The 26,189-nt window shown below is 42.1% G+C and overlaps 1 protein-coding gene and 1 long non-coding RNA gene across 2 annotated transcripts in view; one reads left to right on the forward strand and one right to left on the reverse strand.

The window, feature by feature from the left end:
- LOC117974853 (uncharacterized) overlaps positions 1 to 10,958 on the reverse strand; it is a 78,797-nt gene extending 67,839 nt beyond the window's left edge. Inside the window, exons 1-2 of the long non-coding RNA XR_010113417.1 lie at positions 10,369 to 10,958; positions 2,787 to 2,923 (exon numbers count right to left, since the gene is read on the reverse strand). This is a non-coding gene — a long non-coding RNA (uncharacterized LOC117974853). The remainder of the gene's footprint in view (positions 1 to 2,786; positions 2,924 to 10,368) is intronic.
- A 99-nt stretch (positions 10,959 to 11,057) lies between these two features.
- On the forward strand, positions 11,058 to 14,895 carry RASSF10 (Ras association domain family member 10). Its single transcript, XM_003818176.6, has one exon. It carries the CDS (start codon positions 11,319 to 11,321, stop codon positions 12,840 to 12,842), a length of 1,524 nt encoding a protein of 507 aa, XP_003818224.2. The 5' UTR covers positions 11,058 to 11,318; the 3' UTR covers positions 12,843 to 14,895.
- Positions 14,896 to 26,189: the final 11,294 nt, after the last annotated feature.

The raw sequence follows: 26,189 nt of genomic DNA on the forward strand, positions 1-26,189 counted from the left end.
CTGAGATTACAGGTGCCTGCCACCACACCTGGCTATTTTTTTTTTTTTTTTTTTTTTTTGGTATTTTTAGTAGAGATAGGGTTTCACCATGTTGGTCAGACTGGTCTTGAACTCCTGACTTCAGGTGATCCACCTCTATCGGCCTCCCATAGTACTGAGATTACAGACTTGAGCCACCGCGCCCAGCCCAGAATATCCTTCCTTTTTAAGGCTGAATGACAATTCATTGTTTGTGTATACCACATTGTACTTATCCATTCATACATTGATGGACGCTTGGCTTGCTTCCACCTTTAGCTATTGTGGATAATCTGCTACGAACACAGGTATACAAATATCTTTGAGATCTTGCTTTCAATTCTTTTGGGTATATGCATTCTTAGAAGTGGAACTGTAAGATCATACGGATGAAATACTTTTTATGGCACAGTTTTGTTTTGTAAAGTTCTTAAATATATATTGCGAAGTAGCAAATACTCGCAGATTGATAATTTGGTGATTTCATTTTATAGCTTAACAATAGGTATAAAAGAGAAAGCAACCGGGCAAAACTTTTATAAAATCAAGTGGCTTCTTTCCTGTTCATGGAGATGTAAGCAAATAAGAGTTCAATTGTGTTCTAGGCTTGCATTTGTGTAAGTCTTACAATCATAAAATCAAGTGTAAGGGATCCATAGTCTAACTCAGGTTTAACTTGATGCACGGGTCCAAGAAAACAACGCCGTGCTTCAGGAATGAAACAAAGAGGAGCTTCTTCAGCAGTCAGGGAGAGACTGCTGGGCTACCCAGATGTAACCTATTTTTGCTTGTCTAGCCCACAGACTTCCTTTTCTGTCCAGATGGACATAACGACAATAGGAAACATGTCTCCATTTCTTCCTCAGTGGAGAAAATAAAAGCATCTCCTTGTGAATATGGTTTCATTGTTTGAAAGTTATTTGCATTAAAGCTTCCAAATTTAGTCAAATGTAATTTCTTAGAAACAATATTTCTTAAAGGGAGTTATGTGTTCCTTGAAATTTGCACCAGCTACTAAAACAATCATGCTTTCAAACCAATAAATGTGGTATTAAAATGTCTTCCAACTCTATCAACTTCACTGAAAAAAGAAAGCTAGCATTTTTTTTGGCACATAAAACAGCAGTAATTCAAGCACAAGCCTCATATTGTGTTCTGGGTTGTGACACACAATAATTGGTGTTGGAGTACTTGGAGAGAAACAGTTTGTATCTCCCTACAATGAAGAAAGGACACACTTTGGGTCAGGGCTATTCGTCCCCGAAAAAGCTGGGAATGTTTCAGAGGTGGTAACGAAGACACTGTCTCGTTCACACACTCATTAATAGTATCACCTTTCATTAGTTGGGTAACAACAGATAATGAAAATTAATCAAACAAAACCCCTTTTGACAGAGTCTTCGATGGTGATGTCATAGACCATTGAATATGCAATGCTTTTTGCTCCAGAGACTTCTTTCTGGCTGTAAGTGCTGTACACTCCCAGGATGATTTGTGAATCAGGGACTAGGTTGGTTTTGCTGGAACAAAGACGTGGCTCACGCCTGTAATCCCAGCAACTTTAGGAGGCCAAGGTAGGCGGATCACTTGCGATCAGGAGTTTGAGACCAGGCTGGCCAACATGGTGAAACCCTGTCTCTACTAAAAAAAAAAAAAAAAAAAAAAAAAATACAAAAATTAGCTAGGTGTGGTGGTGCGTGCCTGTAATCCCAGCTACTTGAGGGGCTGAGGCAGTGAGAATCACTTGAACCCAGGAAGCGGAGGTTGCAGTGAACCGAGATCGTGCCACTGCACTCCAGCCTGGGTGACAGAGTGAGACTCGGTCTCAAAAAAAAGGCTAAGAATGCTAAATATCTTGCAGAATGTCTTTCAGGAAACTGAAGTCACTGCTACCTTAGACTCTCTTACCTAAACATTTCTATGTTATCATCTTTGTAACCTATGCTTCCACCAAAGATACGAGATTCTAAAGAGGATAATGAGTGAGCAGTTCCTTCTCTACTCTGCCCTGTCTTTCTCTCTCTTTCTTCCCAGGGGCAACTCTTTCTCGCCTGTCATATGTTACCATCATCCTCTTGTGTACGCATGTGATATATGTATCACTGCCATCTATGGGGCCAAGACGGCTAAAGAACATTTGGGCTATGAGCATTCTTGTCTCTGGTTCTTTCCTCCTAGTACAGTTAGGTCCAACCTTTAGTGTGCATAAGAATCCCTACTTTAAATGCAGATTCCTGGACCACCCCCAGGGATTCTGATTTACTAGTTCTAGGATGAGACCCAGGAATCTGCATTTTAATAAGCACCACAGGCAATTCTGGATAGGTGGCCTCTTGACCTCACTTTGAGAGGCCATGTCTCTGAGTATGACAGCCTAGCATCTCTGCCCCAGCCTGGAGCTCAGTCTCATCAGGGATGGGTTAGTGCCCTTGGACAAGAGCAGCAGCTCCCAAATTTCCTCCAGTGTGTTTGAGAGCAGCTGCATGTTTCTGTAACTGCATTTTGCAGATCATTTTCTGGGGTTAATCATTGCAAGGATCTGATTCAGACAGTAGGTTTCAATCACACTTTTTCATGGCTCAATATAATTAAGGGCGGAAGTTCCTGTGTTGGGTGTTCCATGGTGGCCATGAACCGTGACTGACAGATTGGACAGGCAGAAGTTCCAAACAAAACACCAGCTCCCACAGAGCTTTGTGAGCTGGGAAACTGGCCAATTCCTTTTCCTTGGCCTCAGTTTGCTCATGGGTAAGGGAGCTATGTCTTACCTCTCATAGGTGTTAGGAAGATAAATGACTAAAAAAGCCATTGGGTCAAATGACATGCCACCTTTGACATCTAATATGAGGATTTAGCAGAGGGCTCTGCCGCCACTGTGAAAACTCCTATCTTCTAAAAATCTTATCTGGAAGAGAAAGAAAGAATCCAGTGTAAGCACATACTTTGAACCAGATGTCCCACTAGACTCCTCCTTAATCTTCACAACCCCTTGAGATACAGTAGTGGGTTACTTAAGTTCCACTAGGGTACAGGAAACAGAGATTTGCAAAGTTTACCCTAGGGCTTGGCCCACAGAAAAGAGACACAGGCAGGTAAATGAAAGGTCTAGAGCAGGGGTCTCCAATCCCCGGGCTGCAGACTGATATGGGTCCATGGCCTGTTAGGAACTGGGCCACATGGCAGGAGTTGAGCAGCAGGTGAGTGACTGAAGCTGAGCTCCACCTCCCGCCAGATCAGTGATGGCATTAGATTATCATGGGAGTGTGAACCCTATCATGAACTGCGCATGTGAGGGACCTAGGTTGCATGCTCCTTATGAGAATCTAATGCCAGATGATCTGTCACTGCCTCCCATCACCCCCAGACGGAACGGTCTAGTTGCAGGAAAACAAGCTCAGGGCTCCCACTGATTCTACATCATGGTGAGTTGTATCATTATTTTATTATATGTTACAATGAAATAATAATAGAAATAAAGTGCACAATAAATGTAACGTGCTTGAAGCATCTGGAACCACCCCCCGCCCCACCCAGTTCACTGAAAAATTGTCTTCCATGAAACCAGTCCCTGATGTCAAAAATGTTGGGGGCCACTGGTCTAAGGGAGAACCAAGATTTAGGGATCCCAACCCAAGCCCTTTCACTTTTAAAAAGTTACACATTGTAATTGCATAATGAAGTAACATGTGAACCAATTCCTCTCGTAAATTCATTACAAGATGGAGTTAAATTCCTCTTTGTCTCTCCTTCTGTAAATGTCCACATTCTTCTAGGAGGATTCACTGCTTTAGGTTTGCTGAATATTTTTAAAGACCTTGTGCTATGCACGCACATACAGATATCTGTACCCCTGGAAAACCTACGGAGTGATTTTATGCATATGTACCCATGTTCTGTGTATGCGTTTTTAAAGTAGAAATGGAACCACATCATATACATCACTCTGCAACTTGCCTTTTGCACTGAACAATACCTCTGGAGGATTTGTTATTACCTGTACATGTCAGTCTACTTCACTTGATTTAACTGCTGCTGAAGCTTCCAAGCTTTGGGTATCCCCAGCCTATTCAGCCGTTCTCTTATTGGTGGACATTTTGATTGTTCCCAATTTTTGCTAAAACAAATGTAGTGAACACCCCATACACGCCTCTTTGTGCACACATGTGTCTTTCTAAAGTAGATTCCACGAAGTTGGATTGCTTCATGGTATGCAGGGTATGCCCAGTTTTATTTTTTAGTAGAATTGTCTCCAAAATAGATACATGTATTTACACCAGTGGTGTCTGAGAGCATATTTCCCCTGTTTTCTCGGCCAATATTGATATATCATCAATTAAAAAAAAATGTTGCCAATCTGCTGGCAAAAAAAGAGTATGATCTTTCACTTAAATTTACCTTTTCCTGATTACTGGTGAGGTTGGGCATTATTTTATATGTTTGTTGGCTATTTATGTTTCTTCTTTTGTAAAATCCCTTAATCTACTTTTTACCCATTTTCCATAGTGTTGCATAGCTTTTTTTTCTTGCTAAATTTTTGGAGTTCTTTATGCATCCTGAATCCTAACCTTTTAGGATCTATTTTCTCCTGGGTTACTTGACATCTTAACATTATAGTATATTTCTCTCTCTCTCTCTCTCTCTCTCTGTGTATGTGTGTGTATGTGTTTTCAAACAGAATTTTCTAATTTTGATATGATCATATACTACTGAGCTTTTATGAATTTTAATTTATGTTCTATCTATGAATGCCTCCTCTATCCCCAGGTCATAAACATATTTTTTCCTATTATGAAGCCATGTATTTTTCTGGCCAGGGCATAGCATGAATCTATGTACCTTCTATCAGGCTCAGGGCTGCTGCATGAGCAAGGATACTGACATTCTGCCTGGGGAGCAACCATTTATACTTTAACTTTCAACTGGATTCAGCTGCAGGGTGATCCTCAGGAATATGCTTCTTAGGTAGCCTAAGGGGACTGGCTTAGGCCGTAGCAAGAACCTTTTGAGGGCCATCATCAAACAGAAACATTTAAACCACAAATCCAGAAAAGGTATGGAATGACTTTCTTCAGAGATAGCCAAAACCCAGATGGATTTATTATCTTAGGATATTTAGGGTAAGTCCACACTTGAGAAGGTTCAAATGATCACAAGTTACTTGGCCTTCCCACCGGCAGCACTGTCTAACGGAAATATAACTCAAGCTGCATTAGTATTTTAAGACTTCTAGTAGCCACATTAAAAAATAAGTAAAAAGAAATAGGTAAAATAATTGTAATGATTTAACCCAATATATCCAAAATAGTATCACTTCAACATGTAATCAAGATTACATATTATTAACATATTGTACATTCCTTTTTTTGTATGAAGTCTTTGACATTTGATGTGTATTTCTGCTCAAAGCCCATATCAATTCAGAGAGCCACATTTCAAGTATTCAACAGCCCCATATGCCTAGTGGCTACTGTATTGGACAGAGCAGCCCTAAGGATTAAGACTGCAAAAGATCTATGATGTGCTGAAAGGCATCTTCTCTATTTATATTAAAGTGATTAAGCAACCACAGTCTGAATTTTTAAGTACCTCCTTCACCCTCCCCCGATCCTTTGTTCTCCTAACACAAGTGTATTATAACTTCAATTGATCCCACCTACTGATGTAGACTAATCTTCCTAAAGCAGTTTTGTTTGGATTCTTTCCTGGAGAGGATGTTGCTGCCAAAGAAGACTTTTAGGAGGAGGTGAAGTTAAACGGAAACTTGGAAGGTGGGCAGGAATTAGTCAGAGGTCAGAGGGAACTGTGTGATTGAGGATGTGGCTGCGGTGTATAGGCTGAGAGTCAAGCAGACCTCAGATCCTACCGAGATGTATAGGTCCTGCTGAGAACTTGAACTGGATTCTGAAGATAATGGAGTCATCAAACATATGCAGTAGAGAGTATGGGAGAGAGGCAGGATTTGAGGCAAGGAAATTGGTTTGAAGGAAAGTGCAAGGTCCAGGTTAAAAATAAATGAGGGCCTAAGCTAAGGCAATGCATTCATTCATTCATTCATTTATTCACTCTACAAATACTTATTGTCTACTGTGTGAGAGTTGATGTCTCAGGTGCTGGAGGTTAAGTAGGAAAAAAAGCAGGCAAAACCCTCTGCCCTCACAGAACTTCAACATCCTGTGGGGAAAGGAAGTAGATGGTGATGAACAACGGTGATCCTCAAGTTTCAGGTCTTGCTTGGTGAATGATGGGACCATTTTCTGAAATAGACATTACAAGAGGCAGAACAGGCTTTGGGAGAAATAATGGGTTCAACTTCATCTGTTTGACAAAGGTTTGGATGTTTGGCAGATATTCAAGTGGAGCTACCCAGCAAGCTGCTGGATATGCATATTTGGATAATTCTGGAATAGATGTGGAAGCCATGGCATATCAATTGTATAAAATCCCTGGGAGTGAATGAGATAACCCTAGGAGGATGTATGGAAGCAAGAGTCACAACTCAAATGATTACAGGGCTCAGGTGAGTTATGAATGTATGTGAATTGGGTCATATGTGAAATAGAGTGTTGTTTTTGTGGCTAAACAGAGAGTATATTCTGTCTAAGGCAGCAAGATTTGGCTGGTGGACCACCAGTTTGCAATTCCTACACTTTTGGAACTTCTTTCTATGCCTCTTGTCTCATTTTTCAAATAAATATTTTTATGGCAGGCAGCTAGCTGTTCATGAAAACCCATTTCCTCTTCTGAGATACTCATTGCAGTTCCTAGCCTCCTTGCCATTACTAGTGGCCGTGACTGGGTTCTAGCCAACGGGATATGAGCTCAATTTTCAGCCAATGCCTTAAAGAAGAGGGTGTGCCCCTCCATACTCTCTCCTCTTCCTCTGGCTCTATATACATGATGATGAAGTCTAGAGGATTTTGGAGTCACGAGATGGAAGGAACCAGGAATAAGGCCACCTCCCAACCAGGACATCTTCTTTTGACTATTATCTGAGTGAAAAATAAATCTTTGTGATGTTTGAGCCATTATACAAGTTTGGCCCTGTTTGTTACTACAGCCTAGCCTAACTTAAGAAATCCATTGCTAAACCACACTAATCCTGGCTGTGACATCTCTAAGGTCAGGGACCATGTCTGTCCAGTTCATTCATGGATCCTCAACACATAGCCCAGGACATAGCATGCAGTAGGTACTTAATACAATTTCTTGACAACACTAGCTGTGTTTTATTGAGCATGTTTTATGTGCCAGTCACTGCACTAGATCTTTTATATATTGTGCATTATTTCATTTCATGTAATGACAACTCTATAAAGCAGGTTCCAATATTATACTTTTTTCCTGGTAAGAAGATTGAGGGTTGGAAAGCTTATAGCTGGTATTTGAAATGAGGCAGGGTGACTCCAAGACACACACTCTGAAACACCAGTACGTGACCACATGCATACTCATTTCAGCATTTTAACTCAAGTATTTTCTCCCACCAAGAATGCCCTCAACCCCTCCTCCCCAATTATTGAAGCCTGCCTTCTGCATCCTTCCTAGCACCCACACAATCATTCTACCCTTTAATTAGTCCAGCAGGAATTTCATATATATCATTACTACAACAGGGATTCCATGTATTTGTCTGCTTCTAGAAATAAGTTATCTTGAGGGTAGCACAATATCTTAGACATTATTCATCTGAGTGTTCCTTAAAACATACGGGAAGATGGAGAACCTGCCATGTGCCAGGCACCCTAGGCACTGAGGACTAAACTGTAAATAAGACAGAGACAATCTTTTCTTTTGAAAAGCTCTATTCTTGTGGGAGTAAACAGACATTAAAAATGCATCACAGCACAATGTAACCTCCACATTAATAGACGCAGAAGAAGAGCGGGGAACCAGTTCTTTCTGGAGGAGGAAAGAAAGGACTCCCAGAGCAGGTGACATTTACCTGAGCTTCTGAAGAGTGAGTAGAAGTTCTCCAGTTGTTTAAGAGGAATCTTAATTAGTGGGAAAAGCATGTACAAAAGTGTGGATACATCAAGATGCAGGAGTTCTTCTGGATGGATGAGGTATTGGCTTGCTAAAATGTAGGATTCCTTCATTGATTCATTAATTTATTCAACAGATACTGAGTAAACCTAGAATGTGTCAGGGATTGCACTAAATGTAAAGGATTCAAAAGTGAGCAAAACAGACATGATCCCTACCCTTGTGGAGCTTAGAATCCAGCAGGGATGGCAGCTGACTACAAAGCTCTAGCAATCCTGTGTGAGAGGAAAGGAAGAAGGGATAGCCCACATGTAAGTGAGAAGCTGGAGAAGTGGGCTGGTCCAGATTGCAAGAGACCTTTGACACCATTCTAGGGAGAAGGAAATCTCTCGTCAATCTATCACCAAGTCCTGCCTCTCCCGCCTCCTTGATAGCTCTCAATTGTGTCCAGTCTTCTCACCGCCACTATTCTCAGTATAGGTCATCATCTCTTCCTTGAATGAACGAGACAGTCTTCTAAAAGGCTTTCTTGCCTGTCATCCCCCACCCCCACCCATTGTCCTCAATGCAAACAGAGGGATCTTTAAAAAATCAAAATCTGTTCATGTTATGCCCTATGGTAGGCAGAATTCTAAGACAGCCCCATAATCTCCATCTCCCTGGGGGCTACTTTGGTGATTATATTACAGTACACAGCAAAAGGGGTTTTTCAGATATAGTTAAGGTTACTAATCAGTCAACCTTAAGACAGAGAAATTATCCAGGTGGGTTTGACTAATCAAGCACTTTAAAAGCAGAGTTTTCTCTAGCTAGTGGCAGAAGAGGATGGTAGATTGATTAGAAGCAAAGGAGGACTGGATGGATTTGACATGTGGTTGCTGACTTTAAAGTTGCAGGGAGGGGGGTGGATATCCTACAGAAAGGATCTGAGAGAGTCCTGTAGGAGCTGAGAGTGACCCTGGAGGACAGCCAACAAGAGAATGGGGACCTCAGACCTACAACTGAGAGGAACCAGATCATGCAAACAACCTGAATGGATTTGGAAGTGGGTATTCCCCCAGAGCCTTCAGACAGGAACTTGAACCAGCCTATACCTTGCCTTTTGCCTCGGACATCCTGAGCAAAGTATGCAGCAGCCATGCCAAGTTGGACTTGTGATCTACAGAACAGTGAAGTAATAGATGGGTGTTGTTTTAAGTCACTAAGTTTGTGATAATTTGTTACATAACAATAGAAAACTAATATACCTCCGACCTTTCCAACCCCCCAATAAAACTACTGGGGATTTACCAGGCCCAGGCAGTTAATCGTTACACCAGTTCCATTAGGGAGGTATTTTTATTATCACCATTTCACAGACCAGGAAACTGAAGCTCAGAGAGATTAATACTTTTCCTAAGGTTATAGAGCTAGTAAGTGGTGCTGAAATTTTTACTTGGCTGTTCTGACTCCAGATTTGCACTCTATGGGTTCTCATTGTCTTTAAGATAAATCCAAATACATAAGCATGGAATTAAAGGCCCTTCCTGATCCCATTCCTGTTCAATTATCCAACTTCAGTTTTAGGCACTCCTCTCAAATTCCTGACAGCCCCCATAACTAACATGCTCTTGATTCCTGACTGCACTACAATCCCTTCTAGAATGCTGCTTGTCCCTCCCCTCCATCTGCTTTCCTTTTGGCAGACTCTAATGGTCCTTTGGGTCTTGTCTAACACACCTCTTCTGGGGAAAGCCTTCCTTGCCCCTCCAAGATGGGTTGGATGCCACTCCAGGCTCCCCCAGAACCTCATGCTCTCCCTTATCAGAGGACACAGGACATTGTGTTGGGAATGTTTACTTGGCTGTGCTCTCCCACTAGATTGTGAACTCCTTGCAAGCCAGAACTGGCGATTAGTTCATTGTCAAATCCCTAGCGTAGGACCTGGAGCAGAGAGGTACTCAATAAATATTTGCTGAGTGAATCATTGAATGAACAAAAGTGCTTTAGCCAAGAGGCAATGGGGAGCCATCTAAGGTCTTGAAGAAAGGGAGTGAGCTTATTATTACACCTGTGCTCACAAGGACAAGTTCAGGGCAAACCTTGCACTCAATGGACCATCCTCATCAGCAGTTAAGGATGAAACAAGTTCATTTGCATTGTGGCCTTGGGTTTCTTGCACTGTAAAGCTTGGCTGTTATCTCTTCTGGACCACATCTGAATATTAGAAAATGCCAGAAGCCTTCACAGTTTCCCCTTATGGAGGTGGAAAGCATAAAAATAGCTTGTGACTTGGGTCTGGGCCCTGAACTCCCACTAGAATGAGGAGCCCCTCTCCCAAGAAGGCTGTGGGAAGCTGAGGTGAAGGTGACGTGGAGACCCACTTACGTGACACTACAGGGAACGGGCAGCCGCCTCTGAAGGTCTGTCCCCCTCCAGCCCAGACCGTTCCATGCCTGCACTTGCTCCCGGAGCACATTGCCGAATCTTGTTCTCCTTAGATATGCAAATATTGCTTCCTGTCGAGAAGGACTGGGAGGCCTTCCGCTTTAGAGGCAGCGCTTATAGCGCTAGCTGGTCGTGGAATGCGATTACAGCGTCTCCATTGGAGACCGCTGAGTGCCTCGGTTTCCCTGTCTGTGCAAAGTGCACTCCCCAGACGCCGCTGCCTCGAGGGACCAGGAAATGCGTCTGGGGGCGCCAGGAAAGATGAGAAGATAAAGTCACGATGCGTCCAGCTAGCTATAGACACAAGCAGAGGAGCCAGTAGGCCAAAGGAGACGCACAGCTGATCCGTGCCGAGGCGCGGGCTCCACTCCCTGAAGTGGAGGGACCCTTGAATCTTTCCTTGCGTAGGCGCGCGGCAGAGCAGCGATTTGGCGAAAAGGGCCGAGACTCAGGATGCCTGCAATGCGAGCGAGGGGCGGACAGGGCGCACGGGGCGCGGCAAGGCTGCGAGGGGCGGGCCTGGGCCCTGAGCCTCCTGCACTTCCAGCCACAGCTCTGGGCCTTGGGGGCGGGAAGGGGTGGAGCCATGTGGGGAGGAGCAAAACCCGGAGGTCCCGGGCACCTTGGGCAGAGCCAGAGCGGCGGGAGCCGGTCCCGGGCGCGTTGCCCCGGGAGCGCCCGTCGTCCGGGCAGAGCGCAGCCGCAACCGCGACCACAGCCGCAGTCGCTTTCCAGCCTGCCTTCGGTGCGCAGCGGGGGAACAGGGGTAGTGCAGCCGCCGGAGGGGGGCACGGGCTCCTCTCCCATCCCAGAGCTACTGGGCTGCCCTTGCTGTCCTCGCCGCCCCAGCAGACCCCGGCCGGACCTGCCACCTGCGCCCTGGTTGCGCCATGGATCCTTCGGAAAAGAAGATATCGGTGTGGATCTGCCAGGAAGAGAAGCTGGTGTCCGGCCTCTCCCGCCGCACCACTTGCTCCGACGTTGTGCGAGTGCTTTTGGAGGACGGCTGCCGGCGGCGACGGAGACAGCGGCGGAGCCGGCGGCTGGGGTCGGCCGGCGACCCGCATGGCCCGGGAGAGCTGCCCGAACCCCCGAACGAGGACGACGAGGACGACGACGAGGCGCTGCCGCAGGGCATGCTGTGCGGGCCCCCGCAGTGCTATTGCATCGTGGAGAAGTGGCGCGGCTTTGAGCGCATCCTCCCCAACAAGACGCGCATCTTGCGCCTCTGGGCTGCCTGGGGCGAAGAGCAAGAGAATGTGCGCTTCGTGCTAGTGCGCAGCGAGGCATCGCTGCCTAACGCCGGCCCCCGCAGCGCCGAGGCGCGCGTAGTGCTGAGCCGAGAGCGCCCCTGTCCGGCCCGCGGGGCCCCGGCGCGGCCCAGCCTGGCCATGACCCAGGAGAAACAGCGGCGAGTGGTGCGCAAGGCCTTTCGCAAACTGGCCAAGCTCAACCGGCGGCGCCAGCAGCAGACACCGTCGTCCTGTTCGTCCACTTCGTCGTCCACTGCCTCGTCCTGCTCTTCGTCGCCGCGGACCCACGAGAGCGCGTCGGTGGAGCGCATGGAGACGCTGGTGCATCTGGTGCTTTCCCAGGACCACACAATTCGCCAGCAGGTGCAGCGGCTCCACGAGCTGGACCGCGAGATCGATCGCTACGAGGCCAAGGTGCACCTGGACCGCATGCGGCGTCACGGGGTCAACTACGTGCAGGACACTTACTTGGTTGGGGCAGGCATCGAGCTCGACGGGTCCAGACCGGGAGAGGAGCCAGAAGAGGTGGCGGCGGAGGCGGAGGCGGCGGCGGCGGCGCCCCCTCTAGCCGGCGAGGCGCAGGCGGCGGCGCTGGAGGAGCTGGCCCGGCGCTGCGAAGACTTGCTGCGGCTTCAGGAGCAACGGGTTCAGCAGGAGGAGTTGCTGGAGCGCCTTTCAGCCGAGATTCAGGAGGAACTCAACCAGAGGTGGATGCGACGGCGCCAGGAGGAGCTGGCGGCGCGGGAGGAGCCCCTGGAGCCCGACGGTGGCCCCGACGGCGAGCTGCTGCTGGAGCAGGAACGGGTCAGGACGCAGCTCAGTACCAGCCTTTACATTGGGCTGCGGCTCAACACGGACCTAGAGGCCGTCAAGTCGGACTTGGATTACAGCCAGCAGCAATGGGACAGCAAGGAGCGCGAGCTACAGGGCCTTCTGCAAACTTTGCACACTTTGGAGCTGACGGTGGCACCGGATGGGGCTCCTGGCTCTGGCAGTCCCTCGCGGGAACCTGGGCCTCAAGCCTGCGCCGACATGTGGGTGGACCAGGCCCGTGGACTGGCCAAGAGCGGTCCTGGCAACGACGAAGACTCGGATACGGGACTGAGCTCTATGCATAGCCAAGACTCGGACTCCTTGCCCATGTGCGAATCCCTTGTGTAGGGGTGGGGGGCGGGGGGCGGGGGGCGGGAACAGGGATCTCTTTTTTCTTGCAGAATGCAGTGGGCCAGCCGGCTCGCGGACTTGAAACCAGGCTGTTGCGAGCCCAGAGCTCCGGCTGGGCAGCAGCGCTCTGCGCAGCCTCGCGCTCATCTGGCTCCGGGGTGAGTGCAGAGCAGGGTGAGGGAAGAAGAAGTAGGATCCTCAATACAAGCTCGTTAAAGAGAGGGAAGGAGGGAGGAGGCAAGAACCCCCTATATTGGAAAACAAACACCCCAAGGAAACTGACGTGGTCCGAGCCCATTTTCAAAGTAAGGAAGTATAATGGAGATTTCGCTACTCTTCTGTATGGGAAGGACTGATGGCAGCTAGAACTTTAGTTTGTGGTATGAAGTGCTTTAAAAGAAACACTTGGATGAAAAGGAAATTCCTTGAATGTTAATTGTGACTGTAAACGTGTTAAAACTAGCCAAAGAGGACGCACTGGTGTCGGTCTCTGCCTTTCTTACATCTTTGATAAAACCCATAGGCACCAAAATCCTGGCTGTTTACATTTCTGCAGATTTGGGAATTACCCATCTGCTAAATCATTTGTCTTTTATTTTCTTTCAAAGGCTAAACTGTATCGAAGTCTAACCCTGTATTTCCTCCTAGTAAACACAATAGATGTTAAAAGGGAATTCTTTTCCCAAAATAACCTTTTGTTATTACAAAAGCCAAACATAATCATTTGAGATATAAAATCCTGGCAAACATAATCGTGGTTAAAATTTAATCTGGGCCCTTTGGGATCTGTCCCTTCAAAGGCAGGTGTGTTGCCCTTTAATTCGTATTGCCACTTCATTGACTCAATCACTGTTATTTCAGAAAAAAATAAAAGGAAGTAGCAGAATTCAAGTTACGCAAAACAAAACTTGCTGTCTAACAAGCACTCTTTGAAAGCAAAGATGTTTTAGTGTTCAGCTTTTAAGTTGAGCTATGTGATTAAAACCAACCATGACCTTAACGGATTTTACCCAAACTCGTCTAACTTCAGTATGTTTTGTCAGAGATTAATCAGTTACTTGTTCAAACTTAAATTGAGATAGTGTAAATATCAGGGTTTCCTAGATAAGGACAGAAAAGAAAAAAATAAAACAATCTCATAGTACTCCTTGGGTGAACAATGTGATTAACGATGGCACGTAGCCATGGAAAAAAAGATAAAAAGTGAGTTAAGAACTTGAATTACTCTTGTCTGGCACACGCCTATGCACATGCCAGGAGATGCAAGTGCAACACCATCTCAGTAGCTGGCGACAGAGCTGGTGGGGACTCCATGTAATTGTTCCGGTTGTTTCAATTAAAACTTATCAGTTGTAGCTAGTTGTTGGCCCCGCGGAAGGAGCCTGCTGGCCGATTTCCCTCTGCAGCTCAGTACTTCTGAGGAATGTGGGATCTAATCTGTCCTGAGAAGGTTATTAACAATGGGGCATGTGTGTGGTACCAGCATGGTGCAGAAGCCTCTTATCAACCTACTCTTGAGGGGCTGGCTCCAGTTTCAACACTACATGTGAAGATAACTTAAGAGGTCTTGCTTTATACAGAAGTTCCTTCCCTTGCAGAGATTCTCTATCTGCTTGTTGCCAATGGGAGCCTGCCCTTATGACCTCCTCAAACCACTGTTTGTGCTGTCTCCTTTTTAGAGACAGCACCCCCCACCCGCCCCGCACTGCCACCACCACTGCCCTGGTATTACAACATGTGTGCCTGTTTGCAGATTTTCAAGTAAAAATGGGAATTTAAAGGCCATTTTCTTAATTGATGTTTTCAAAAGACATTAGCTGGCATAACTATGGTTTTTTAGTTTCATCTGATGCAGGAAATGTCTATGCATTTGGTCTTGAACATGATAAAAATGAGGAAGGGACTGAAAAAAACCCACCATCCCCAGACAATCATTTGATCCCATAAACACGAAACCTAATGATAGCTTTCATTTTGAGGCAGAGGTAAAATCCTCATTAGAGTGTGACAAAATGCTACTTGTCTGAATGGTTTATGCTGACAATGGGCTGACCTGGTGGTTTTAAAATTATTGTGCTGTTTTTCCCCCTCAGGGTGGTAGGGGAGTGATTCTTGGACGTTTATTAACTCAAAAAGAACGCAGAAGTTGGCAGAACAGAACTGCCTGGAAGAAAGGGGCTGTTTTCCTTTTCACTATTATTATTTTAAACTTTGATGGGCTGCTGACGTCAGCAAATATGCTTGACGCCTGTAAAGCAAATAAGCCACATCACAAGCAGAAAGCCTGTGGGATTTTCTGGTGCCCTATTTCTAGAACCTTCCCTGTCCTGACCATTTGAAGGTGCTTATTTAGTCAACCGTTCAGGCAGCTGCGAGGCTTTATTGATAACAAATGGCAGCCTATTTGGCCCATTTTTTTTCTTTTATCCAAATCAATTATATTCCTAAAAGGCACTCTCTGTGAGTAGAAGAAAGGAGTGTGTAGAACAGGCTGACGTGGGGGAGCGGGGAGGAAGGAGACAATAGTTCTTTTTACTAAGAGCTTTCGCAAGCCTGAGAAAGGTGAAATAAAGGTATAAAAAGCACCAAAACAGTGCCTGTGCATAGGAAGTGCTTAATAAATGCTAAATACTTCAAGTTTTAATTCACATTTATGGTCACCATGGCATTAAGAATGAGAATAAATGCATGACAGGGAATGTACCAATGTCAGGATTTCAGCGCCCCTGGGAAAATTAACTCAGCTCCTATTCTCCAGCTCTAATGGAAATCCTGGGCAGAAACCAGCAAACTTAAGAAGGGTATGAAATGTAGGTCCCTTACCAGTCAGCCCCACCCTTTTTTTTTTTTTTTTCGTAACTGAGATAATTTATTGTATTTTTGATCTGAGTTATCCTAGTCTCAGCCATCTCCCAAACCAAAAGATTCCATATGGCATCTCTATGTTTGTTTATTTCCTTATAAAGTGTGTTTATTTTTTGCTGATTAGAAAAGTTGTGTACACGATAGTCCTTACGATGAACCTGAAAATAACATAAAAAGGCAAGAAAAGTCACTCTAAATCTCTGTACCAAAAACCTGTCACTACCAAGATTGGTATATTTACTTCCAAACCTTTTGAATTGTGCAGATTTCATATTTGCTTCTGTATTTAAAAATATATAATTTTGATAAGATTGTATATACATGTTTATACTCAGGTTTGACAGACTCCCTGTAAACAGATCTACCCATCTGGTGGATATACCATAGTTTACAGAACTGTGCATGTTATCAGTTTGTTTCCCATACTTTTTTTTACTGTTATAAAATAACACCGTAGTAAGTTTCTCTGTGCATGTATCTGTTTACCTAATTAGACTCCCACCCTCCCCACAATAAGATAGGTTTCCAGAAAGAGAATTCTCAGGTCAGAGTACAAACATTTAGAGGCTTGATACTCACTGCCAAATTGCTTTTCAAAAGATTTGTTCTAATTACAATCAGCTATGCATGAGCATGCCTGTTTCACTACAGCTTAGCTTTCATTAGATATTATATTTTGTTAGGAAAATATTTTAATCAAAATTTACTAATTAATTCTTCGTGGCCTCAGGAAGCCAAAGCTGACAATCACTGACTTAAAATATTCTTACAACAGCAAGGGTGGGCCTGTGGATCAGAAGTGTTAGTTAAGAGGGTGTGGTGTTTTCTCTCCTTTCCATTTTTTTTCCTTCCCTGAGTATTTGCTTAAGGTAATATTAATAGAATTTTATCTCATATCAGAATTGGTCAATGATCTGAGAACAGAAGGGGCAGAAACTCTACAGAAGCAGGGCTAAGGAGATAACAAATTGAATCAGAGTTATAAAAAGAAAATATTCGTTATCTTTTTCATCTTGAGTCTAGTGGAAAAGGCTATTCTTAGAAAGCGATGCCATAAAACATATTTGATTTTGTGCTTCTCCATACCTACCTCTAGCAAAAATTAAATCAAATGAAACACATAAACCAAGTTGTTTATAAGTAGTCTGTAATGAACAGTTTAGATTTTTCTAGGAATTTCTTTCTAAATATGATATGCACTTGAGGTTGTTCTTAATATCTTGAAAAGAGAAGATTTGATTATGACAATCTGTGAAATTTCCATTGTGAAAATGCTTGCGAAATTTGTTTTCCCAACCAGAAAAGAAGGAATATGAGGAGGAATCAAGTTTTGTTGAGTTTTTTTGAAATGCCAGATCCTTGTGTTGAGTATTTTCACATGTATTTTCTCTGCATTAATCTTGTGAGGTAGAACGTTTTAATCTCCAATGTTTACAGATAAAGGAACGAAAGCCATTCAGTTCATAAGTAAGAGATGCAGGATTCCAACCTAAGCCTGACCACAAAACCTGTGCCTTGTTGCTACACACACCTGATGCATTACGCACAGTAAGTGTTCAGCACATCCAGAAGAAAAAGTCCCCGGGGCTCCAGAGCGTTGCCATTGGAAAGGCTTCAGAGATGATCAAAGTCTTGTCCAGGTATTTCTACCAGGAAAGTGGAGTACTTTTCGGAAGATCACACTTTTGCTAAATCTACTAGGTGAAGATTTAGCAAAAGACAGAGGAGGGGAAATTCTTATGTAAATATTTGGGTGGCTGTCTGGGAGAATGAAAAAAAATTCTTAAAAAACGAATACTCCCTGTGTTAGCTTGGAGGTTTTGACTGAATGCCCCATGGACTGTTGTTGCTCTACAAAGCGCAGATGCATAGTCAGTCAACAACGTGGACTCCTCAGCCATCAGGGAAGACAGCTGTGTGCTAGTCACACTCACATCTGGAAGGTGGTACCAACCATGGCCGTGCTGGTGGGAGCTGTCCCCAGCACTTTTAACAGGCTTTATTTCTGTTTGAGCCTCTGGGTACATGAGAATGTTGGAGGAGTCGAAGGAGGGAGTGCCAGGCTTTCCAAGGATCTTTGCGTGTGGCATTAGGTATGCACACCTGGCTGAGTGCATCTTGGCCACAATGACCCCATCGTGCTCATGGAGACCTTGCATGGGTTGCTTTGAAGGCCTGCTTCCCCCAGCCTCTCCCCTTCTCATCCATTCCCATGCAAATCTCCTGTTTCAGACACTTCTAGGATTTCTCATAGCTTTCAAGATAAAATCCACATTTCTTAGCAGGTTTGTGAAGGTTGTTGGTTTTCCAGCTCAAGATCCCTCCTTTAGGTCCACCCTCCCCAACTTAAGACCACGGAATTGAGTTGATCCTATTTCTTCATTCAGGTCACACTATCATCCTCCTTTTATGCACGTGCCCTTTTCTATCTTCATTTTACTTCATGTTCTCCTTCCTCCCCATTCCCACTCCCATTTCCCTCCTTGCTCTTATGATAGGCCGCTATTCCAATGTATTAATTTACAACCTTCCAAACCATCTTATATATTCAAGGCTGCCATGTTGCACACTGCGTGCTAGTCACACTCACACCTGGAGTGTAACTAGCACACAGTGTGCAACATGGCAGCTCCCATTCCCACTCCTTTTTCCCTCCTTGCTCTCATGATAGGCACCTATGCCGATATATTAATCTACAACCTTCCAAACCATCTTAAATATTCAAGGCTGCCATGTTGCATACCCTCAAGGGGCACCATTCATGTTGTATTCTGGCATCTTTCCCCAGAGGGCACCATTTGCATGGAAAACTGTGTGAATGGTAACCCTGAGGCTGAGCAATGTGCCAGCACAGTTCATATGGTTGTGTATGTATATGTATCCTTGACAGTAGACTGAAACTGTCTGTATGCTTGTGTTTAATATATATGACTTTATTGAGCTATAAAATTTATTATGTTTCTTTCTTTTTCACATGACATTATGTTTGTGCAAGCATTCTGCATTGGTATATGCAAATTTAGACCATTATTTTTTTACCTGCATGGTATTCTGTCTCTTTCTGTCTTTCCTTAGTGAGTGATATCTAGGTCGTCACCAATTCCTTGCTATCTCAAACAAGGTGTCGATTAACACAGATAGAAATCGGTGGACATATGTGAGTGCTGAACTGCAGGATTGCTCTGCCAAATTGCTATACCCGGTTAGGCTCTTACTAGGAGTGAAGATTTCCATATTCCCCACAAGCACTTGATATTGATCAACCTTCTACTATTTGCAAATCTGCTTTAATTTGCATTTCTTTAAAATCTAGTAAAGTTAAGCTTCATGTGCTTATTATCCTTTAGGTCCCCCTTTTGTTAATTGCCTATGTTGTTATTGACCATTTTTCCTTTGGTTTCACTTTTCTGGCAGATTTTCAGAAGTTCCTTACATATTCTGAACATTACTTTCTTTTAACCTTAGAGCTAGTGTGAATATCTTCTATCTGTCCTCCATCTCTGTGTCCCTGGTATCTGTTGTTGAAAATGTCTTTACTTTTAATGTAGTCAAATTTAGCATCCACGTCCCCTGTGGCTTGTGGTTTGGGGTTCTTGTGTAAGTAATGAAGTCACAAAAATATGGTTCTATATATTTTCTTCTACTAGCCTCATACTTTGTCTCTCTCTCTCTTTAGTTCTTTCTTCCTCTATCCCTCCTTTCTTCCTTCCCCCTTATTTCTTCTTCACAGATGAAGTGAAATACTTCTGTGGAAATAATCTTTATCTTATCAAGTTTTACCCTAAAGAATAGTTTAAATCCTGATTATCCTGAAATGTAGACTAAATTTTTGTATTTTTGGTAAAGACAGGGTTTTACCACGTTGGCCAGGCTGGTCTCGAACTCCTGGCCTCAAGGGATCTGCCTGCTTTGGACTCTTACAGTGCTGGGATTACAAACAAGAGCCACTGTGCCCAGCCTAACTTTCTTTTCTTTTTTTCTTTTTTTGACAGAGTCTTGCTCTGTTGCCCAGGCTGGAGTGCAGTGGCATGATCTCGGCTCACTGCAAGCTCCACCTCCCAGGTTCATGGCATTCTCCTGCCTCAGCCTCCCAAGTAGCTGGGACTACAGGCGCCTGCCACCATGCCTGGCTAATTTTTTTGTATTTTTAGGAGAGACAGGGTTTCACTGTGTTAACCAGGACGGTCTTGATCTCCTGACCTTGTGATCCGCCCGCCTCGGCCTCCCCAAGTGCTGAGATTACAGGCGTGAGCCACCGTGCCCGGCCCCAGCCTAACTTTCTTACATTTTATTTTTATTTACCAGTGTTCAAAATAATGGGGTTGTCCACTAGCATTCTCCAAAGGTGACTAATAGTTTTTCTTGTTTGTTCATTTTTTTTAGGATAATTATAAAATTTTAAATTTAAAGTATTTCATTTGTTTCAAACCATTGTGGTTATTAATATTACTGATGCTCCGTTTACCTATGTAACAAACTTGTACATCCTCTACAGGTTCCCTGGAGCTTAAAATAAAAGTTGAAGAAAAAAATGCTGATGCTCAAATTGTCCCCTCTTTAGCTACTGAGAGCCTTTTCAGGTCAGCTTCTGAATTCTTTTCACACAATTTTCATAGTCTTTGATAGCGTTCTTTGCTCTCTAGTAGGTCAAACTATTTCAGGCTCCTACTATTCATTTTCTGTGCCAGTCCTGCAATCAACCATCATTATAAGGAGTCCTGATTCCTTTTAGTGGGAAATGATATTTAGAAGCCACAATCTGGATGCTAGGGGTGCTCATTGCCACTAGGTTAGTGATTGCTTTTAGGACTTTTCAGAGTCAACGTGTAGAAAATATGTTTTTGTTTTATTATTATTCTTTTGCTTGGTTTTTGTTTTGTTTTCTATTATTTTTAAAATTGTGGTGTAATATATATAACATAAAATTAATCATTTAAACAATTTTTAGGGCTGGGCATGGTGGCTCACACCTGTAGTCCCAGCACTTTGGGAGGCCAAGGAGGGCAGGTTGTTTGAGCCTGGGAGCTCAAGACCGGCCTGGGCAACACGGCGAAACCCTGTCTCTACTAAAAATACAAAAAATTAGCTGGGTGTGGTTGTGCAGGCCTATAGTCCCAGTTACTTGGGAGGCTTAGGTGGGAGGATCACTTGAGCCCAGGAGGTGGAGGTTGCAGTAACCTGAGATCATGCCACTGTGCTCCAGCCAGGGCAACAGAGTGAGATCTTGTCTTAAAAAAATTTTTTTAAGTGTACAGTTCATTGGCATTAAGTACATTCAAAGTGCTTTGCAATCATCACCACTATCCATTTCCAGAAATTTTTCATCTCAAACAGAAACTCTGTATCCATTAAACAATAACTCCCAGTTCTTTCCTTCTCCCAGCCCCTGGTGGCCTGTATTATCTTTGTAAAGAGTGCCTATTTGAGCCATTCCACCATTTAGAATTGGGTTTTTGAGGGGGATGGGAATTGTTGAGTTGGAGTTCTTTATTTACTTTGGATATTAATTACTTATCAGATATGTTATTTGCAAATATTTTTTCCTCATTCCATTGTTTGCCATTATTGAGTGTCTGTATTAGTCTGTTTTCATGCTGCCGATAAACACATACCCCAAACTGGGGAATTTATAAAGGAAACTTTAATTGACTCACAGTTCTACATGGCTGGGGAGCCCTCACAACCATGGCAGAAGAGCAAAGGATGTCTTACGTGGTGGCAGGCAAGAAGAGAGCTTGTGTAGGGGAATTCCTCTACATAAAACCACCAGATCACATGAGACCTTTATTCACTATTATGAGAACGGCATGGGAAAGACCCACCCCTGTGATTCAATTACTTCCCACTAGATTCCTCCCATAATATGTGGGAATTGTGGGAGCTACAATTCAAGATGAGATTTGGGTTGGGGACACAGCCAAACCATATCAGGGTCTTTGATGCACAAACAGTTTTAAAATTTTGATGAAGTCCAACTTATTTATTATTCTCTTTGTTGTCTGTGCTTTTGGTGTCATATTCCAAGAAATCCTTACCAAATCCAACATCATAAAACGTTCTCCCTGGGTTTTCTTCCAAGCATTTTATAATTTTAACCCTTTTGTGTTTAGGTCTTTAATCCATTTTTAGTTAATTTTTGTAGATGGTAGAAGGTAAGATTTCAACTTTATTCTTTTGCATATGGATATTTAGTTTTCCCAGAACCATTTGTTGAAATTGTTATCCTTTCCCTATTAAATGGTCTTGGCACACTTGTCAAAAATTAATTGACCACACATGCAAAGGTTTATTTCTGAGTTCTCTGTTCTGTTCCATTTGTCTATACATCTTTCCTTAGTCTAGTTCCACAATGATTTAATTGCTATAGATTTGTAGTAAAATTTGAAATCAGGAAATGTGAGTTTTCTGTATTTTATCCTTCTTTTAAAAAATCATTTTGGCTATTTTTTGGAAGTACCATATGACTTTTAGGATGAGTTTTTCTGTTTCTGCAAAAAAAAAAAAAAAAAAAGCCAGTGGAATTTTGATAGGGATTGCAGTGAGTCTTTAGATACCTTTGGATTGTATTGTCATATTAAGAACATTGTCTTCTAATGAATGAACATGAGATGTCTTTCCATTTTTTTATGTCTTCTTTAATTGCTTTCAGAAATGTTTTATAGTTTTCAGTGTCCAAGTCTTTTGCCTCATTGTTAGAATTATTCCTAAGTATTTTATTTTATTCTTTTTGATGTTATAGTAAATGGAATTTTTAAAAATTCCTTTTTAGATTGTTCATTGTTGATGTATAGAAATGCAACTGATTTTTTTTTGCATTGATTTTGCATCCTGCAATGTTGCTGAATTTATTAGCTCACTTTTTTGTGTATGGAATCTTTAAAATTTTCTATGTGCAAGATTATGTCATTTGCAAACAGATATAATTTTACTTCCCCTTTTCAATTTGGACTCTTTTTATTTCATTTTCTTGCCTAATTTCTCTGCTTAAAAGTTTTAATACAATATTGCATAGAAGTAGTGAAAGTGGGCATCCTTGTCTTGATTTTGATCTTCAGGAAAAAACTTTCAGTCTTTCACTATTGAATATAATGTTTGCTGTGGATTTTTCATATATAGCCTAAATCGTGTTGAAGATGTTTCCTTCTATTCCTAGTTACTGAATTAAAAAAAAAAAAAAAACAAGAAAGGGTGTTTCATTTTGTCAACTGCTTTTTCTGCATAAATTGAGATGGTTATTATTATTTTTTCTTTTTTTAATTGTGGTGTATTACATTGATTTTCATACATTGAACCCTCCTTGCAAAACAGGAATAAATCCCACTTGGTCATGGTACATAATCTTTTTAATATACTGCCAAATTTGGTTAGTATTTTGTTGAGACTTTTATATCAGTATTCATAGGAGATTTTGGCCTGTCGTTTTCTATTTTCTAAGTGTCTGTCTGGTTTTGGTACCAGGATAATGTTGGTATAGAATGAGTTGGAAACTGTTACTTCTCCTTGAATTATTTTTAGAAGAGTTTGGGAAGAATTGGTATTAATTCTTCTTTAAATGTTTCATAGAATTCACCAGTGAATCCATCTGATCCAGGACTTTTCTTTATTGGGAGGCTTTTGATTACTGATTCAACTTCCTTACTGGTTATATAAGGTCTATCAAATTTTCCATGTCTTTATGATCTAATTTTGGTAAGTTGTGTGTTTCTAGAAAATCATCTGTTTCATCTAGGTTATCCAATATGTTGGCATACAATTATTCATAATATTCTCTTATAATCCTTTTTGTTTCTATAAAATCTGTAATAATGTCCCCACATTTATTTATGATCTTAGTAATTTGAATCTTCAATCTTTTTTCCTTAGTCAATCCAGCTGATTTGTCAGTTTTGTTGATCTTTTGAAATAAGTACTTTTGGTTTTATTGATTTTTCTTTTTTGTCGCTCTATTCTCCATTTCGTTTATCTGTGCTCTAATCTTTATTATTTCCTTCTTTCTGCTAGCTATGAGTTTAGTTTGCCTTTCTTTTTCTAGATCCTTAAGGTGTAAAGTTGAGTTATTGATTCGAGATCTTTTTAAAAAATATTTATGTTTAGAGCTATAACTCTTACTGTTAGCACTGCTTTCACTGAATCCCATTAGTTTTGATGTGCTGTTTTTTTGTTTGTTTTCATTTGTCTCAAGATTTTATAACTTCCTTTGTGATTTATTCTTTGATTTATTAGTTTTTTAAGGGCGATTTATTTAATTTCCACATATTTGTGAATTTCCCAGTTTTCGTTCTGTTACTGATTTTTCGCTCATTCCATTAGGATCAGAAACGATATTTTGTATGATTTCAACTTCTTAAATTTATTAAGACTTGTTTGTGGCCTAACATATGATCTGTCCTGGAGAATGTTCCATATGCACCTGAGAAAAATGTGTATTCAGCTGTAGTTGGGTGCAGTGTTCTGGATATATCTTTTAGGTGTAATTTGTTTATGGCATTGTTCAAGTTCTCTATTTCTTTATTTCTCTTCTGTCTTGTGTTCTATCTGTTATTGAAAGTGGCATATTGAAGTTTATTTCAACTATTATTGGAGAACTATATATTTGATTCTGTCAATGTTTGCTTCATATATTTTGGGGCTCTGATTTTGGTGCATATAGGTTTATAATTGTTATATTTTCTTGGTGAGTTTACCCCTTTATGAATAAACAATGTTTGTCTTTGTTTCTTGTAACAGTTTCTGACTAAATGTTTATTTTGTCTAATGTTAGTATAACTACCCCAGCTCTCTTTTGGTTGCTATTTGCATGAAACATCTTTTCCTATCTTTTCACTTTCAACCTACTTGTGTCTTTAGATTTAAAGTGAATTTCTATATTTTCTATTTGTTGTGACAACATCTTCATAGTTTCCTTTAGCTTTTAAGATATGGCTTCCTTTGTTCTTTGGACAGCCCTAAAATAGCTGATTTAGTCTTGTTTAGTAAGTTCTGCTTTTGAGCTTCTTCATTGATGGTTTCTATTGGCTGCTTTTTTCCCCCATGAACAGGCCATACTTTCTTATTTCTTTGCGTGTCTCATAATTTTTTGTTGAAAACCAGACTTTTAAAATAACATAACATTGCAACTCTGGAAATCAGATCCTTCTCTTCCTAGGGTTTGTTGTTGGTGCCATTTGTCTTTGTTGTTTTTTCTTTTTGTTATTTTTGTTTGTTTAGTAACTTTCTTGAACTAATTTTCTAAAGTCTTTATCCTTGTCATATGACCACTGAAATGTCTGCTCAGATAGCCTAGTGGTCATTAATGATTGGACAGAGATTTTCTGAAATGCCTGTAACTAATAAGCCTCTCAGCCTTTACTGAGGGGCTATGTGTGTGTATGTGTATGAGTTGGGATATATTTTCACTATTGAGGGGCTCAGTTTACAACTCTGCTTTAGCTCTCACTTTCTACTTGCTTAGAGCCTAAAGGTCTGTCAGAGTGGGGAGCTTAGGACTTTCTCAGGTCTGTCCTGAGCATGTGCACATTCCTATGCAGGTGAAACCTTCTAGATTTCTAGAAATATTTTAGAGCTTTTCAAAGCCCCCATGGACTATCTCATTCACCAGCTTTTCCTTTTAACTAACTTGATCAGCTTCTTAGTTTTCCCAACTGCAATCACTGCTTCAAGCAGTTGTGATGTTAGATAATTGTCTGTAGTTGCTTTTGACAAATGTCCCCAAGGAAAAAGCTGTTTTGCATTGTGTGAGATCTGAGTCGGGTCAAATAAATACCAGCCAGGGAACTGCCAGACAGGTCAAATATTGGCAAATCTCAGAATGGTACTTTAGCCAACTCCTAACACATTCGCTCCCTTCCAGTGGTTCCTGAGCTGCTGGTTTTCACTGTGATTATGGGGCCGCTAATTTTCACTGTGATTGTGGGGTTGCTGATTTTCACTGTGATTGTGGGGCTGTTGGTTTTCAAGGCTACTGTGGAGCTAGGGGCGGGGATGGTAAGAGGGCAAGTTAAAACGCTAGAAAACATGTTGTTCTTACTAAGATTCTGTCATTTTTCTTTATTAAATGCTCTTTGGAGCCTTGTAAGCTTTTGGTTAATTTGAAAAAACTGGGAAAAGTTGATTTTGACAATTTTTTTGCCTGTATTCTTGTTGCTTTTATTGCCAAATGGCTTTTTGGAGGTTCTCACTCTGCCGCACTGACATCACTTGTCAAGATTGTTTTCTTCTTTGTTCCCTCTTTTATAGGATGCACAGAATTTTCTTTGGCTGACTTGAAAGTTGTACATTTAATTTTACTCTTCTGTTTCTCCAGACTTACTAAGAGCCATACTTATGCTTATTTTTCCTGACCAATCTATAATCTTATCGAATCTGTGTTTGCCTCCAGGCAAGACAAGACCCTTAACACACTACTCTCACTTCTCTGGTCTCTCTGTCTTTTCATTTTGGCATCATCTACAATTTTAGTTCTAGAAAATCTTATTTAAC

Source organism: Pan paniscus, chromosome 9, assembly GCF_029289425.2.
Source record: "Pan paniscus chromosome 9, NHGRI_mPanPan1-v2.0_pri, whole genome shotgun sequence".
NCBI lineage: Eukaryota > Metazoa > Chordata > Mammalia > Primates > Hominidae > Pan > Pan paniscus.

Coding starts and splice junctions, on each gene's coding strand:
- RASSF10 (XM_003818176.6), top strand. CDS start 11,319: ATGGATCCTTCGGAAAAGAAGATATCGGTGTGGATCTGCCAGGAAGAG.